The sequence below is a fragment of the Salmo trutta genome, chromosome 39 (genome assembly GCF_901001165.1).
Source record: "Salmo trutta chromosome 39, fSalTru1.1, whole genome shotgun sequence".
NCBI lineage: Eukaryota > Metazoa > Chordata > Actinopteri > Salmoniformes > Salmonidae > Salmo > Salmo trutta.
In genome coordinates, this window is record NC_042995.1 from 19516092 (window position 1) to 19533817 (window position 17726).

A 17726-nucleotide genomic window follows, 5' to 3' on the forward strand; every position below is an offset into this window, starting at 1 on the left:
GTGTAGAGTGATAGTGTCACACGGATAGGGTCCTGGGACAGAGTGAGGGCTAGGGTTATGGAGGGGAGGGAGAGAGAGAGACATACACAGGAAGACTGAAACCTATAGGGTGGACTGGCGGAAGTTAGCCTAGGCGACAGGTAGCCTAGCAGTTAAGAGAGTTGGGGCAGTAACCAAAACGCGGCTGGTTTAAATCCCAGATCCGACTAGGTGAAAAATTGGTCAACGTGCCCTTGAGCAAGGCACTTAACCCTAGTTGTTCTAGATAAGAGCATCTGCTAAATGACTTAAATGTAAAAATGGAACCAGTCCTAGTCTGGACAGCTAGGCAGTGTTAAGGCAGAAAAGAGTTACAGACAGACTCTTAGAACTAAGCGGAATCTCTCCCTCTAAACGAGATATAACAACTAAGGGTTATTACACATTGCCTCCCTCTGTGACTGCTAGTTGAGTGTTGTTCTAGCAGTCAGGGTAGGTGATCTGTAAGCAGAATGCCTTTTTAATCGCCACCCTTTTTTCAGTGAAACTTAAACTAATGTTTGTTGTCATGTCTGCAGATGCTAAACGGTTTCTAAGCAGGGCCAGATGGTGCTCAGTTGAATAGGCAATTACACAAATTACAAAGACAAACATTTACCTGTGGAATAGGCCTACAGACTTAACAAATATGAAAATGCCCACTTGGCAGGTTTAATCACAAGTTTGTTAAGTCATTTAAATTGTAATTTTAAACTAAGTCAATTACCTGCATAATAAGTAGCCTACGGACTAGAATCAAAATCCTGTTCCATATTTGACAGGCAGAAAATAGGTGGCATAATCACATCAACGTATTGATTGGCTGACTATGCAGTTCAGGCTTGATGGGATGTTGTGGGTTGTGTTGCGTTGTGTTGTGTGTGTGCATACATGTGTGCGTGCGTGGATGTTTGTGTTGTGGAGTTCCCCTTGTTGTTTCTTGCGTTTCTAACATTCATCCACAACACTCAGCCTGTCATTTCATATGACCTGTGCTTGATGAGAGCCTGCCCACCGCTAGGCTACCAGAGCGTTGAGGTCTTGAGGGTAAACGTCACAGCTGAGAAAATACCGAGGAGGATCGCTCCCTCCATGGGAGAGTGGCTTACTACGGTCTTCACCAGAATTGATTATACAGTAAGTATTACCTCCTTTGAAGAGCATCTGTTATCATGCTGAAAATTACAAGATGTTCTGATTACTGATGACGGCACAGAGAAGAGGCTGTGATGTGGTAGATACAGTTGAAGTCGGTAGTTTACATACACCTTAGCCAAATACATTTAAACTCAGTTTTTCACAATTCCTGACATTTAATCCTAGTGATTTTTTTTAGGTCAGTTAGGATCACCAGTTTATTTTAAGAATATGAAATGTCAGAATAACAGTAGAGAGAATTATTTATTTCAGCTTTAATTTATTTCATCACATTCCCAGTGGGTCAGAAGTTTGCATACACTCAATTAGTATTTTGTAGCATTGCCTTTAAATTGTTTAACTTTGGTCAAACATTTCAGGTAGCCTTCCTCAAGCTTCCCACAATAAGTTGGGTGAATTTTGGCCCATTCCTCCTGACACAGCTGGTGTAACTGAGTCAGGTTTGTAGGCCTCCTTGCTCGCACACGCTTTTTCAGGTCTGCCCACAAGTTTTCTATAGGATTGAGGTCAGGGCTTTGTGATGGCCACTCCAATACCTTGACTTTGTTGTCCTTAAGCCATTTTGCCACAACTTTGGAAGTATGCTTGGGGTCATTGTCCATTTGGAAGACTCATTTGCGACCAAGCTTTAACTTCCTGACTGATGTCTTGAGATGTTGCTTCAATATATCCACATCATTTTCCTGCCCCATGATGCCATCTATTTTGTGAAGTGCACCAGTCTCTCCTGCAGCAAAGCACCCCCACAACATGATGCTGCAACCCCCGTGCTTCACGGTTGGGATGGTGTTCTTCGGCTTGCAAGCCTCCCTCTTTTTCCTCCAAACATAACGATGGTCATTATGGCCAAACAGTTCTGTTTTTGTTTCATCAGACCAGAGGACATTTCTCCAAAAAGTACGATCTTTGTCCCCATGTGCAGTTGCAAACCGTAGTCTGGCCTTTTTAATGGCGGCTTTGGAGCAGTGGCTTCTTCCTTGCTCAGCGTCCTTTCAGGTTATGTCGATATTGGACTTGTTTTACTGTGGATATAGATACTTCTGTAACTGTTTCCTCCAGCTTCTTCACAAGGCCCTTTGCTGTTGTTCTGGGATTGCTTGGCACTTTTCGCAACAAAGTACGTTCATCTCTAGGAGACAGAATATGTCTCCTTCCTGAGTATTATGACAGCTGCGTGGTCCCATGGTGTTTATACTTGCGTACTATTGTTTGTACAGATGAACGTGGTACCTTCAGGCGTTTGGAAATTGCTCCCAAGGATGAACCAGACTTGTGGAGGTCTACAATTTTAATTCTGAGGTCTTGGCAAATTACGTCACTTACCCTATCAGAAGCTTCTAAAGCCATGACATCATTTTCTGGAATTTTCCAAGCTTTTGAAAGGCACAGTCAACTTAGTGTATGTCATCTTCTGACCCACTGTCATTTTGATACTGTGAATTATAAGTGAAATAATCTGTCTGTAAACAATTGTTGGGAAAATTACTTGTGTCATGCACAAAGTAAACGTCCTAACCGACTTGCCAAAACTATAGTTTGCTAACAAGAAATTTGTGGAGAGGTTGAAAGACTTAACCTGTTGGGGTTAGGGGGCAGTATTTGCACGGCCGGATAAAAAACGTACCCGATTTAATCTGGTTACTACTCCTGTCCAGTAACTAGAATATGCATATAATTGGTTGATTTGGATAGAAAACACCCTAAAGTTTCTAAAACTGTTTGAATGGTGTCTGTGAGTATAACAGAACTCATTTGGCAGGCCAAAACCTGAAAAGATTCCAAACAGGAAGCGCTCTCTCTGACTTTTTCTTGGCCTTCTTGATCATCTCTAACCAAAACAGGGGATCTCTGGCATGACGTGACATTTTCTAACGCGAGGTAGGCTCTCAGAAGGTGCCAGAACGATGAATGGTGGCTTTGCAGGCCATGGCTGAAAAACAGTAGCGCATTTTGTAAGTGGTCGATCTGAGGACAATGAGACTGGAGGCGCGTGCACGAGCCGACACCATGTTTACTTTCTCTCTCTTTGAACGAAAACAACGACTCCCGGTCGGAATATTATCGCTTTTTTACGAGAAAAATTGCATAAAAATTGATTTTAAACAGCGTTTGACATGCTTCGAAGTACGGTAATGGAATATTTAGAATTTTTTGTCACAAAACGCGTCGGGCGCGTCACCCTTCTTTACCCTTCGGATAGTGTCTTGAACGCACGAACAAAACGCCGCTATTTGGATATAACTATGGATTATTTGGAACCAAACCAACATTTGTTATTGAAGTAGAAGTCCTGGGAGTGCATTCTGACGAAGAACAGCAAAGGTAATCAAACTTTTCTAATAGTAAATCGGAGTTTGGTGAGTACCACACTTGGTGGGTGTCAAAATAGCTAGCCTGTGATGGCCGGGCTATCTACTCAGAATATTGCAAAATGTGCTTTCACCGAAAAGCTATTTTAAAATCGGACATAGCGAGTGCATAAAGGAGTTCTGTATCTATAATTCTTAAAATAATTGTTATGTTTTTTTGTGAACGTTTATCGTGAGTAATTTAGTAAATTCACCGGAAGTGTTCGGTGGGAATGCTAGTCACATGCTAGTCACATGCTAATGTAAAAAGCTGGTTTTTGATATAAATATGAACTTGATTGAACAAAACATGCATGTATTGTATAACATAATGTCCTAGGCGTGTCATCTGATGAAGATCATCAAAGGTTAGTGCTGCATTTAGCTGTGGTTTGGGTTTATGTGACATTATATGCTAGCTTGAAAAATGGGTGTCTGATTATTTCTGGCTGGGTACTCTGCTGACATAATCTAATTTTTTGCTTTCGTTGTAAAGCCTTTTTGAAATCAGACAGTGTGGTTAGATTAACGAGAGTCTTGTCTTTAAAATGGTGTAAAACAGTCATATGTTTGAGAAATTGAAGTAATAGCATTTCTAAGGTATTTGAATATCGCGCCACGGAATTACACTGGCTGTTGAGTAGGTGGGACGCAAGCGTCCCACTGGCCCAGAGAGGTTAAAACTAGTTTATGTAAACTTCCGACTTCAGCCCCCTTTGTACCTGAGCAATTTCAAGACTGGTAATCAACATGCTGTACGAAATGTGCCTCTTCACAGTCAATTTCTCTTGATTACCACCTTCAAAAGAGTCTTATTATGAGGACATTATTTTTGCTAGATTTACTTAGATGTTGTCAAAAACACTATACAGCTATAATTAAGAGGTATATTCATGATCTCTCCTGGATCTTCACACCCATGCACAGCCACACTCTAGGTTGAGATACACTTGCCTCTCCTAATGTTGTGGCTGGCTGGAAGTGCAAATATGCCATGACAAGCAATTTACTGTATGGAAGTGGTGAGAGACAGAACAGAATATTATTATCCTCCCACATAGAGACTCAACTTCCTATCCTACCTTACAAATAAAGGTTTTCTTGTGTTTCCCTGTAGCAAGTAGTCTTTGGTTCAAACAGCTACAGCCATTGAAGCTCAAAGTACTTCCTTATCAATCTCTGTTCTCCATGAGCTATTTCAGTTTAGAGTTAGCCCTTCAGTCCTAGGAAGGACTCTCAAACCCTCACTCAGGAGCCTGAAAGTTCCCACTGATCACTGTTACTGTCATTTTTATTTGACAAGTCTCAAATAAATTAGCCACTCGCTAGGAAATTGCTGTCATGTGGCTCTGGTGTTAAAGGAGTGTTAGTGGCACTGCTATAGTAGATGAGTCTTAGGGATATGTTTCACGAGTGTCCCTGGACAAAGATCTGAGGGTCCATGTTTCACTATAGGCTGTGAGGGACAGCTGGTAATTTTGTTGGCCAAGTTGTTTATTCCTCAGACACGACTGTCCGCTGCCCTCACCTTGACTTAAACGCTTTAGACATGTCTTATTTGTTTTTCCGGTTATTTTTAGGTTTCATATCCTATCTACAAGGTTGGCACATTCACCAATGCCCATTTTTTCTCTCCTATTTTCTGTCAGTTTTTTTACGTTAGACATTTCCTCATTCCCTAATATAACTCAAAGAGGCCAATGTGTTCCGTTAGTTTGCAAATGGAAGTAGAATTGAAGTAGTCACATTTGCACTTACCCTCATCAGTCTGAGGAAAGGTAGATGGATAGATTGGAAGCTTATGGGAAAGGTTAACCTGGTGTAATGAGGGAGCGGAGGAATGCAGGACAGAGATGGCGGGATGCTGGGAAAGGTCAGGGTGACACTGTCGGAGCGGCGCTCTCAATCTGTCTCTCTCTCTCTCTCTCTTTCTCTATTTCACTATCTCTCTCTCTGCATAATGGATGCTGGTTGCTGCATTATTACACTCTCTGCTATCGCACGGCAAACAGTACCGGAGCGCCAAGTCTAGGTCCAAAAGGCTTCTAAACAGCTTCTACTACAAGCCATAAGACTCCTGAACAGTTAATAAAATGGCTACCCAGATTATTTGCATTGCCCCCCCCCCTCTTCTACGCTGCTGCTACTCTCTGTTTATTATCTATGCATAGTCGCTTTAACTCTACCTACATATACATATTACCTCCATTACCACGACTAACCGGTGCCCCAGCACATTGACTCTGTACAGGTACGCCCTGTATATACAGTGGCAAGAAAAAGTATGTGAACCATTTGGAAATACCTGGATTTCTGCATAAATTGGTCATAAAATTTGATCTGATCTTCATCTAGGTCGGAACAATAGACAAACACAGTCTGCTTAAACTAATAACACACAAACAATTATACGTTTTCATGTCTTTAGTGAACACATCGTGTAAATATTCACAGTGCACGGTGGGAAAAGTACGTGAACCCTTGGATTTAATAACTGGTTGACCCTCCTTTGGCAGCAATAACCTCAAGCAAATGTTTTCTGTAGTTGCGGATCAGACCTGCACAACGGTAAGGAGGAATTTTGGACCATTCCTCTTTACAAAACTGTTTCAGTTCAGCAATATTCTTGGGATGTCTGGTGTGAACTGCTCTCTTAAGGTCACGCCACAGCATCTCAAATCGGGTTGAGGTCAGGACTCTGACTGGTTCACTCCAGAAGGGGTATTTTCTGTTGTTAATTTACTTCTGTGTTTTGGGTCATTGTCCTGTTGCATCATCCAATTTCGGTTGAGCTTCAATTGAAGTACAGATAGCCTAACATTCTCCTGCAAAATGTCTTGATAAACTTGGAAATTCATTTTTCCGTTGAAGATAGCAAGCTATCCAGGCCCTGAGGCAGTAAAGCTGCCCCAAACCATGATGCTCCCTCCACCATTGCTGCACATCTAAAGTTGGGATGAGGTTTTGATGTTGGTGTGCTGTGCATTTCATTTCTTCACACATAGTGTTGTGTGTTCCTTCCAAACAACTCAACTGTAGTTTCATCTGTCCACATAATATTTTGCCAGTAGGCTATGGAACATCCAGGTGCACTTTTGCAAACTTTAGATGTGCAGCAATGGTATTTTTTGGACAGCAGTGGCTTCTTCCTTGTTTTCCTCCTATGAACACCATTCTTGTTTCGTCTTTTACGTATTGTAGACTTGTCAACAGAGATGTTAGCATGTTCCAGAGATTTCTGTAAGTCTTTAGCTGACACTCTAGGATTCTTCTTCTGCGCTTTGCTCTTGCAGTCATCTTTGCAGGATGGCCACTCCTAGGGAGAGTAGCAACAGTGCTGAACTTTCTCCATTTATTGACAATTTGTCTTACCGTGGACTGATGAACATCAAGGCTTTTAGAGATACTTTTGTAACCCTTTCCACCTTTATGCAAGTCAACAATTCTTAATCTTCGGTCTTCTGAGATCTCTTTTGTTCGAGGCATGGTTCACATCAGGCAGTGTTTCTTGTGAATAGCGAACTCAAATTTTTTATAGGGCAAGGCAGCTCTAACCAATATCTCCAATCTCGTCTCATTGATTGGACTCCAGGTTATCTGATTCCTGACTCCAATTAGCTTTTGGAGAAGTCATTAGCATACTTTTTCCAACCTGTTTAAATGATGTAAAATGTTTAAATGATGTATTCACTATAGACAAGAAAAATACAATACTTTGTGTGTTATTAGTTTAAGCACACTGTTTGTCTATTGTTGTGACTTAGATGAAGATCAGATCCAATTTCATGACCAATTTATGCAGAAATCCAGGTAATTCCAAAGGGTTCACATACGTTTTATTGCCACTGTAGCCTCGCTACTGTTATTTTACTGCTGCTCTTTAATTATTTGTTAATTTTCTTTTTTACTTATCTATTTTTTATTTAACACATTTTTCTTAAAACTGCATTTTTGGTTAAGGGCTTGTAAGAAAGCATTTCACTGTAAGGTCTACACCTGTTGTATTCGGCGCATGTGACAAATACAATTTGATTTGATAATCATACACAGGTGAAGAACTAGGGAAGACAAAGCTCTCAGGTAATGTGGCATCATCATCCTCACCATGTATATCTCTGTAGCTGTCACAACAGCTAGAGGAAGACATATAGTCTCATTACTGACATGTCCCAAAAGGACTCATTTAACTGTTCTATTATTTTCTCCCTCTGTAACCAACCTGAGGCTAATGTTGCTGGCTTTGTTGTTTCTCAACATCCAGACTAGATTTCTTCGAACGTTTTCCTTTTGCTTGATAATAAGTTGAACTAGTATGAGGTGCAAACTTTGCTTATGCGCAAATGCTTTGTACCACTTTTTGAATATTGAACTAGCCTTCTTCTTCCACTGCATGCCATTTTATTTTGATAGGAGGAAGGAGAGGAGAACAACAGCAGTGGTGTGGACCAGAGTATAACAGCACGGTTTTGATTTTAGGATCAGCCCACAGCTTGTAATTGTATTATTAACTAGCTGAGGGCAGAGGAGAGGGTAATGGTCTACTTCATCACTCTGGGCCTCTAGAACCGCTTCTTCCCAAGTGATATACGATATCACAAGTCATCTCAATCATCCAACCACGCTTTTCCCTAGTCTCCTAAAACTAAAGCTTGCCTTGAAGGCAAAAAAAACAACAAATGGCCGCATAAGAACATTACTCATAAATATGTTCCTCCCGCACTTTTTAGGAGTTTTCTTTTTCTGGTTTGTGATAGTGTGGGGTAAATTATATTGTGGATAAATCACAATGCCAGACTTTGATAATAGATGTTTTTAAGATAATATGACAGATGACAGTGTGTACTTTGTGCTGACCCAAGCTCAGATGGAAGAGGCAAAAGAGATTTGGGAAAACAAGATAAGAATAAGCCATTTCACATCAAATCACAGCATATACTGTTATTCACGCAAAGCTGTAAAAATGTATTTATTAAATATACATTTGTTTACAATATACCTGAATAATTCTATAAAACAAATTCAAAATAAATAGGATATTTAAATGAATCGTATTCAATAATTGTATCAGTGAGGTACAGTGAGGTACATCTTTTATAATAACATTCTGTAGATAAATTACCTAATGCACTTGAAATAATATAACCAGGCAATAACAATCCTTTATCGTGGGTCTTTCATGACAGAAAATCATCCCCTGAATACATGTTTCATTTGTATAGCAAGCTTGCCACACAGATTTGTCGTACAATTTAGTTGTTCTGTTGGTTTGCTAATTGTGCAAAATATGAAGACTTGACGTTTTACCAATGTAAGAGCAAGTAACAAGGTTTCTGGAGGAGACTGTAGCAAATGTGTACAATACTGTACTTCTCCGTTCAACAAAACTCACAACAACAACAACCAGGACAAGAGCTCTCCTGAGAATGAAACTACCTTTATACCCTAAACTCCCTCTGATTATCTCCTTAAGGTCTAGAGATAATTCATTTCAAAAGTTACTAGCACAATCACATAACATTGTACTGTACTACATTTTGACTTTCAGACATCTAGTATCCGTTTACTGTACCACTCTTTGGTGATTCATAAAAGCATAACATGTCGGTGATGGTGGATGCAGAAAGAATAAAACGGTTATTGGCAGTGAGGGCACAACAAACACACTGGGAACAGAAAACCGATGTGTTCAGAGAACAAAAGAGCCAGCCACAAAGTCCTTGGCACACAGTCACAATGCTTTTCAGTGAGATTTGATCAGTGGTTTAGCCAGGGACCAAGAACAGGTGCATTGCTTGCCCAGACCTTGCTTTGGCAGATGGTCGAACATCATTAATCAGTCGTTATCACATTCACAATCCACAAGTGAATACAAGTAAGTGAGTTAGAGTACCGGTGCCCAACCAACCCCAAACGGATAAATCCCTTTAATTGTACATTCAGAATGGAAGGCTATATAAAGCGCGCTTATAAAGTCACTGGGGTGGATCTGATTCTTTGAGGCTTTTTGTCTCCTGACTTTAGGGCAGTATAATATAAAGTAGATATATAATAAATGTTCTCCAATTGTCATTGCACATAAAAAGTGGTACAGCTCCCATGCCCCAATAAACAGCCTTTGAGATATAAAACTGCGGAATGACCATCCTCCATTGGGTCATTCTTGGAGCCAGACAGGGAATGGATCACCAATGATCACTGCTCCTAGAAAGCCCAGGGACAGGCAGGTGACTAACCTACCCAGAGGGGCCTGTTCTGTATTTGAGGCCAGGCAGAACAGTGCGCAGAACAGGAGGCAGGTAATTGGGCAAAGAAGGCTATGGTGGCGTCAGATGTAGTACTCCATTCTGCTGTGACTCACAGAGCTGAGCAGGTCCAGGTTTAGATCCAAGACCAAGTCTACAGGATAGCTGTTCTCCAGGCCTGCAGGGTAGCTGTGTTCCGGGCTGCGTCTGGGATCCTTCTTCTGTGAGATGGAGGACTTCTCCTGGGGGTGGGTGTGGCTGCAGCGGCGGTACAGGAAGCATGACGTCACGGCCACGGCACAGAGGGTGATGAGGAGCACAGCTGTGATGAGACCTGGGAAGAGAGAGCCAGAGAGAGAGAACATTGCTTTTACTTTAAAGTTAATAATTCTGGGGGTTACTTGGTAAATATGAATATCCCTAAAGTCAAGAGTATTTGTTTCAGGGAGAATGGCTGTACACCGACAGAAATTCAATAATTTGCTACATAATTTCAAATATGAAGGAACAGATAACTGGGGATGATCTTCTGGTTAACCTCCAATTACTGCTGAATCACTTCTTGTCTTCTTCAGTCGATCTATGCCCCTATCGACGCCCTCTGAATGATTTATTCCAGAAGAAAGGAAGCAAGCAAACAAAGGAGATGTCAGACATGACCTTCAATTATATTCGGTGGACAATGAAAGGCTGCGTGGAATTTATAAAGGCATTTCAATCAATGAGTCATTTAATTTAGTAATTATGCCTGCTCATGTCAAAACCTAAAAGAGATAGGTCAAGTTAATGAGTCATTAAAGACCCACTCTGTGGTACTTACAGCCGTTATAACCTTTTGCATAATTTGGATTTACAGTGCATTCGGAAAGTATTCAGACCCCTTCCCTTTTTCCACATTTTGTTATGTTACAGCTTCATTCTAAAATTGATTAAATAAATGTTTTCCCTCATCAATCTTAAGACAATACCCCATAATGACAAAGCAAAAACAGGTTTAGAATTTTTGGCAAATTTATTACAAATAAAAAACAGAAATACCTTATTTACATAAGTATTCAGACCCTTTGCTATCAGACCCGAAATTGAGCTCAGGTGCATCCTGCTTCCATTGATCATTCTTGAGATGTTTCGACAACTTGATTGGAGTCCACCTGTAGTAAATTCAGTTGATTGGACATGATTTGGAAAGGCACACATCTGTCTATATAAGGTCCCACAGTTGACAGTGAATGCCAGAGCAAAAACCAGGAATTCTCCGTAGAGCTCCGAGACAGGATTGTGTCCATTCACAGATCTGAAGATGGGTGCCAACACAATTCTGCCCCCAAGAACACATTCTTAAATGGAATAAGTTTGGAACCACCAAGACTCTTCCAAGAGCTGGCCACCCAGCCAAACTGAGCAATCGGAGGAGAAGGGCCTAGGCCAGAGAGGTGACCAAGTACCCGATGGTCACTCTGACAGATTTCCAGAGTTCCTCTGTGGACATGGGATAACCTTCCAGAAGGACAAACATCTCTGCAGCACTCCACCAATCAGGCCTTTATGGTAGCGTGGCCAGACGGAAGCCACTCCTCAGTAAAAGGCACATGACAGCCCACTTGGAGTTTGCCAAAAGTCACCTAAAGGACTCTCAGACCATGAGAAACAAGATTCTTTGGTCTGATGAAACCAAGATTGAACACTTTAGCCTGAAGGCCAAGCGTCACGTCTGGAGGAAACCTGGCAGCATCCCTACGGTGAAGCATGGTGGTGGCAGCATCATGCTGTGGGGAAGTTTAGCAGGGGCAGGGACTGGGAGACTAGTCAGGATCGAGGGAAAGATGAACGGGGGAAAGTACAGAGAGATCCTTGATGAGAACCTGCTCCAGAGTGCTCAGGACCTCAGACTGGGGTGAAGGTTCACCTTCCAACAGGACAACAACCCTAAGCACACAGCAAAGACAATGCAGGAGTGGCTTCGGTACAAGTCTCTGAAGGTCCTTGAGTGGCCCAGCCAGAGCCCGGACTTGAACCCGATCAAACATCTCTTGAGAGACCTGAAAATAGCTGTGCGGTGACACTCCTCATCCTACCGGAGAGAGCTTGAGAGGATCTGCAGAGAAGAATGGGAGAAACTCCCAAATACAGGTGTGCCAAGCTTGTAGCGTCATACCCAAGAAGACTCGAGGCTGTAATCGCTGCCAAAGGTGATTCAACAAAGTACTGAGTAAAAAAAACTAAAAACGTTTTTTGCTTTGTCATTATGGGGTATTGTGTGTAGACTGATGAGGGGAAAAAATGGTCGAATCAATTTTAGAATAAGGCTGTAATGTAACAAAATGTAGGAAAACTCAATAATTTCCGAATGCACTGTGCGCTAATAGAAACATAAATAAAATCCATATTGTGAAGCCAAGCATGATTCACATCAATGCTATTAAACTCACCAGATGATTGTGAAGTTGTACTATCAGCCAAGGCTCCACAGTTCGATTCAACTAGATTGCCAAGAACATGGACTAATGAGCTTCCATGATTCAGAATGGCTGTCTTCAGCGGTGTCAAATGATTGAACTGGACAGACGACAGGCAGCCAATGAAACCCTTGGATCCTGCCCTAAGCACCTCCTCAGCCAAACCAGCATGTCCTGCTGATGTACCTGTGACTTTACCCAAAGTCAGAGATCGTAGTGTGTTCATCTTCATGTCAGAAGAAAGGTTGTATTTTTGGTCGATGTCTTTGTCAATCTGGTTAAAGAAAAAAAGCAAACATTTCCAAATACACTTGAACATGCCATCAAGGTGGGATGACTGTCTATGCTATAAGCATAATGCTTTGCTATGTTGAAATAGATTCAGATAGATATCACTGACCTGGACATAAAGGTCTTTGCCTTCCCGGTGTACTTGGACACGGTGGAGCTGCCCATCGGCTAGGCTGGAGGCTTTGGGAGTAAAGATCTCTGCTCTCTTCTCTCTGTTCAGATGGAACCAGATCTGCAGACTCCCTACAAAAGTTAACAAAATCACAAAAAGCTTCTCATCTTACAATGTTGTTAAGCGATAAAGACAGAGAGAACAATGGATTGAGATAGCAAAAGATAGCTACCGTTGTTAGCGAGGATGATAGCCAGGTACTGTTGGTGGTAGGTGCTGACACAGAGTAACATGGCAGGGGTGTGAGTCGTCAGAAAGCTGAAGGCAATGTTTTCTCTGGACTCGCCGTTGTGGGCATAGATGGCTGAGGACTGGCTATGGACTGGCTGACCGCTAGATGACTGGCTACCTCTGTCTCTGTTGTGCATGACTGGAAAAGGCATCTGGAAGGTAAGGGTCACCGAGGAGCCACTCTCAAAGGACATTGACACTTCTGTTACAGGGATACAAACATGGATGCCGTTATTAGTGTAGAAGGCTCCTATTCAGTAGTGCTGTATTGTGCTGTTGATCTCAGACACTGATTCAGACAGCATTTGCAAGAAGCGGCTTATCTGAATGGTGAATGGGTCAGAACAAAAGGGAGGCTTGAAAGAGTGAAACTCAAAGAAACACGGCTAGATCATCAATGGATCAAACAGAAGTCACACATTCTCTGAGTTACCAAGTACCCCTACCCCTAAAGCACGACCCTGTCCATAAACCTCATTCAAAACGCTGTGAATAGGTGATATCTGAATATCTTAATTGATAAAACCTGCTTTGATGCCAGTGGATTAATACAGGATTCATCCATAATGGGAGGCATAGTCTCAGCAGGAGTCCTGTTGTGTGTCAGGCCAACATGAACACAGCTTTTGAATGGAATTCAATCCAACAGAAAATATGTCCTGGCCCGTCATATTAGTTTCAGATTTATGGAAATGAATGAGCCAAAGGGATTGAAAAGAAAGTATCTCTGATCTTTTTAATACATATGCTTTGATCACATACACTTCCAAAATCTTTTGAAATAATACATTTATAAATCTAATTTCATACTTTCAAATACTGTAGCTACATTTTCCTAACCACAAAGACAGTCATTAACTAAGCTTTTTGCAATCTTTTTAGCTTATTGCTGTTTGTTGGGGTTACTCACCTTTCTTGCAGTGTGGTCCATTGTAGGCAGAGTGTGTACAGTCACAGACATATCCACTGTTTTTCTCCATACACCGCCCTCTGTTATGACAGACACTAGCAGAGCCGCTGCAGTGGCCAGGGCAGCCTGGGGTCACTCCTGGGGTCAACTTGGCCTGCTCCTCCAGGTCAAGGGTCACGCCGTTCAGGGTCAATGCACGGATGCAGCCCAGGAAACTGCTCTCTTTGAAGGTGGATCCTCCTGGCAGGAAGTAGGCAGTAGGAAACACAGGAAGTATAAACAGTACGTTTAAACTGCTCTTGAAATAGAAGAATACTACTTCCAACATGGAGCTAAACAGTATCTAATATGCAAAGAAAGTGTTGTTATGGTTTGATCTGAGTCTAGTGCCTACCTATGAACAGTAGACTTTTGAGCTGCAGGCGGTAGTGCCCTTCAGAGGGGGCCTCCAGAGTGTATAGGGGCAGCTGGTCCACTTGCAGGGAAGCCTCCTTCAGGTTGCGTTCAGCCCTAACGTAGTGCCACTGCTTATCATTCAAGGGGACAGGGGACATCACCGTCAAGTCCACCGGGCCGTTCCCCACGTCAAAGATGAATGTTATAGCTGAGGGAGCTGAGGAGGACAAATTCAAGTTCAAAACGTGGCCCACTTTTGTTTAAGATGGATTTGTCTTTGGCTTGTAGTCTTTGGCTCCTGGGCTAATGTATTCTCCTAAACTAAACCACAGTTTTCCATAATGTTATCAGAACTATCTAATCAAATCCAAGTCATCTGTCATCTAGAAACAGAAAAAGTTTTAACTTGCGGTGATCATTTACACAAGTGACTAGAGAGGAGTTACGGTTTGGTTGATTTGGGATTCAGGGAGAGACAGACTCACTTGTCAACTTCAGGGTGATGAAGTCAGCGGTCCCCAGGTTCTCCAGGAGAACACCAGAGGAAGCTGTGGTCTTGAAATACAGGGAGATGTCCGCACTGAGCTCAGCCTGGAACTTAGGGAAGTGGAGGGACGACGACCCAGGATAGAAAGAGGCTGAATTCCACAGGAACCCTGCAAATACAGGAAAGTACAGTTAAAAAAATACAGTGACTGAATATGTAATAACTGACAATTTACCCAACTTCCTCCTACTGTTACAAAAATACAGAACTTTTTTGTTGGCATAGTCTGTATGAACAGAAAATATCATTATTATTGGCACACTCGCTTTTGGGATAATATTATGAACTGAACTAAACTTACTGTCACCGTTGCAGTGAAGGGAGCCGACTCTGTATACAGCTGCTGAGCCTGTCCTGTTGGTGTCTCCTATTACAATCTCAGTCAGTGGGAGGTGATCTTTGTAGGACAGCAATCCTGTGTCGTTTACCCTGTTGGAAAAAGTCTAGATAAATTTAGACACGACCTCAGTTTACTCAATTTAAAGATGTACTCAAAGCTCTGAGAAATGATCGATTTATAGAAGGAAAGACTGATTGGTAAAACACATAAATGTTGTTAATGCAGGTCATAAAACATATAAACGCATTGGCATCCACTGTACCATAAGTGTGTGTCTGCATCACAGTTGCAGAAGTAGTTCATGTCGATGCAGTTTTCCTCCAGGCTGCAGGAGCACTGTTGGATCCCAGGTACAGAGCCTCCCCAGTAGGTCTGTTTCTCTCCACTCCGGTCCAGCCACCATGACAGGGGCCTCCCATCTACAACCAATGCACATTTATTTCCATCATGCAATCTCTATGAAAAGAAAACAATGTACTACATCATCAACTCTACTCTTTGTCTGGCCAATGTGGTCTGCTTGGCACATAGGACATGTTCACTTGCTACACACAGAGGTTAATCTTTTCCCATCATAGAAAACACATGACTGATTTTTAGTCTTTTAGTCTTGTAAACCCGACCCTACGCACGTCGTGGGAGGCAAACGTCTGCCTAGGGAGACTAATTGATTTCATAGGCAATTCCACTGCAAGTTGGTGAAATACCTTGTCTTGACATATTGTCTTGCTTGTATCTAAAACAAGACCGTCTGCATCAATATTTCATATGAGAAACAAAAAAATCCCCAGGCGAGACAGCATAAGAACTCAGCGAGGCTTTTTTCACAGTGGGAGTTAGAATCAAAGGGAGCAGAGGGTTCAGCAATACTCACTCTGAATATTTTTGCCCAACTTTTTTTGTTGCAGAAATCCATTATGTCATTTGAATTAAACTTGAGCTCTCTGTATACTGTTTGACCTTATCAGGCTTCCAATAAGACTCACCCCAAGTATTGAAGAGACGGGACTTCCTGCAGCTGTAGACCACTTCCTGTTGACAGTGCTCAGACCGTCCAATCAGAGTGCGGAGCTGCTCCAGGGAGGCTGTGTAGTTGAAGCGCATCACATACGGCTTCTTTGTTGTGGCTCCAGTCACGTTCACAAACCCACTGTTGTTGTGGCCCACCACTGTCCATACCTTGTCCTCTATAGGGAAGACAGAGCAGGCATTTTACTTTATATACAGGTTAATCAGGTTAACAGCACTGTGGATAATCCAGATTATCATATTAGCATGAGAAAGACTTCTAGAATGTAATTTTGTTTTCCAAGATAGGTGTCCTTCACATTTCTAATTATTAATTTAATTCAGGTTAGTCAACTGTATGGAACATACACCAGAGATAAACAAAGATGTGTAAAGTGGTGGACACAATTAAATTTTTTTTTTTTTAACCTTTATTTATACAGGTTTTTCTCATTGAGATAACATCTCTTTTCCAAGAGAGACCTTAATCGCGTTAGCCTCATATTATCTAATTGAGAATATCCAAAAACTGCACCAGTAGCTTCCCTGGCCTAGCCTGGTTACCAAATGCTGTGCTCACCATCGTTTCACTAGAATTCTGGTTTAACCAGGCTATGCCAAGCCATGAGCTCACCAGTCATGTTGCAGTAGACCAGTGTTGCCTTTAGAGGACCACTCCCATCTGGATCAATGTAAAAGTAGCCAGACGTACTCCCCATTTGTCGGTGTGCCTCACACGACGCTTCATAAATAGCTGTGGGAAGCAAGATCAATACTTATATCAATAGCCCATACGCGTGTTGCAGTGAATGTATGAACGTATGCCAAGAGCACTAGCTCAATTACATTTTCTTGTCACACGCAAAATGTGTGAATGGTAATAGTTAGAAGTAGAAAGCCATGGCAGCTTTTAACCGGGGGTTGAGGTACATTATAATTCAGCAGTCAGTAAAGTGACCTCCACTTCACAATTTATGACACCCTGATGGGAATGTCAATGAGAGTTCAGTGATGGGAAATAGTGTAAACACTAATGTAACTTTAGTCACTCTATACAGTATATTAAACATAATATACACTCTGCGGCCAGTTTATTAGGTACACCCGTCTAGTACCGGGTCGGACCCCCGTTGCCTCCAGAACAGACTGAATTCTTTGGGCATGGAAACATTGCTCAATTGGTATCAAGGGACCTAATGTGTGCCAGGAAAACATTTCCCACACCATTACGCCACCAGCCTGTACCAGGTGGACACCAGGTAGGATGGGCCATGGACTCATGCTGCTTCCACCAAATTCGGACTCTGCCATCAGCATGACGCAATAGGAACTGGGATTCGTCAGACAAGGCAATGTTTTTCCACTCCTCAATTGTCCAGTGTTGGTGATCACGTGACCACTGGAGGCTCTTCTTGCTGTTTTTAGCTGATAAGAGTGGAACTGGGTGTGGTTGTCTGCTGCAATATCCCATCCGTGACAAGGACCGACGAGTTGTGCTTTCCGAGATGCTGTTCTGCACACCACTGTTGTACTGTGCAGTTATTTGCCTGTTTGTGGGTCCGCCTGTTAGCTTGCATGATTCTTGCCATTTTCCTTCGACCTCTCAACG

At 42.2% G+C, this 17726-nt stretch overlaps 1 protein-coding gene across 2 annotated transcripts in view; it reads right to left on the bottom strand.

The window, feature by feature from the left end:
- Nucleotides 1-8500: 8500 nt before the first annotated feature.
- Nucleotides 8501-17726, bottom strand: part of LOC115179665 (contactin-associated protein-like 5) — a 28338-nt gene continuing 19112 nt past the window's right edge. For both annotated transcript variants that reach the window (XM_029741326.1, XM_029741325.1), the window contains exons 12-23: nt 16752-16871; nt 16096-16296; nt 15372-15528; nt 15071-15198; nt 14708-14878; nt 14221-14439; nt 13827-14066; nt 12858-13118; nt 12623-12756; nt 12196-12496; nt 10305-10367; nt 8501-10100 (exon numbers count right to left, since the gene is read on the bottom strand). In XM_029741326.1, coding sequence (XP_029597186.1) covers nt 9850-10100; nt 10305-10367; nt 12196-12496; nt 12623-12756; nt 12858-13118; nt 13827-14066; nt 14221-14439; nt 14708-14878; nt 15071-15198; nt 15372-15528; nt 16096-16296; nt 16752-16871 — 2246 coding nt within the window. In that variant the 3' untranslated portion in view covers nt 8501-9849. The remainder of the gene's footprint in view (nt 10101-10304; nt 10368-12195; nt 12497-12622; nt 12757-12857; nt 13119-13826; nt 14067-14220; nt 14440-14707; nt 14879-15070; nt 15199-15371; nt 15529-16095; nt 16297-16751; nt 16872-17726) is intronic.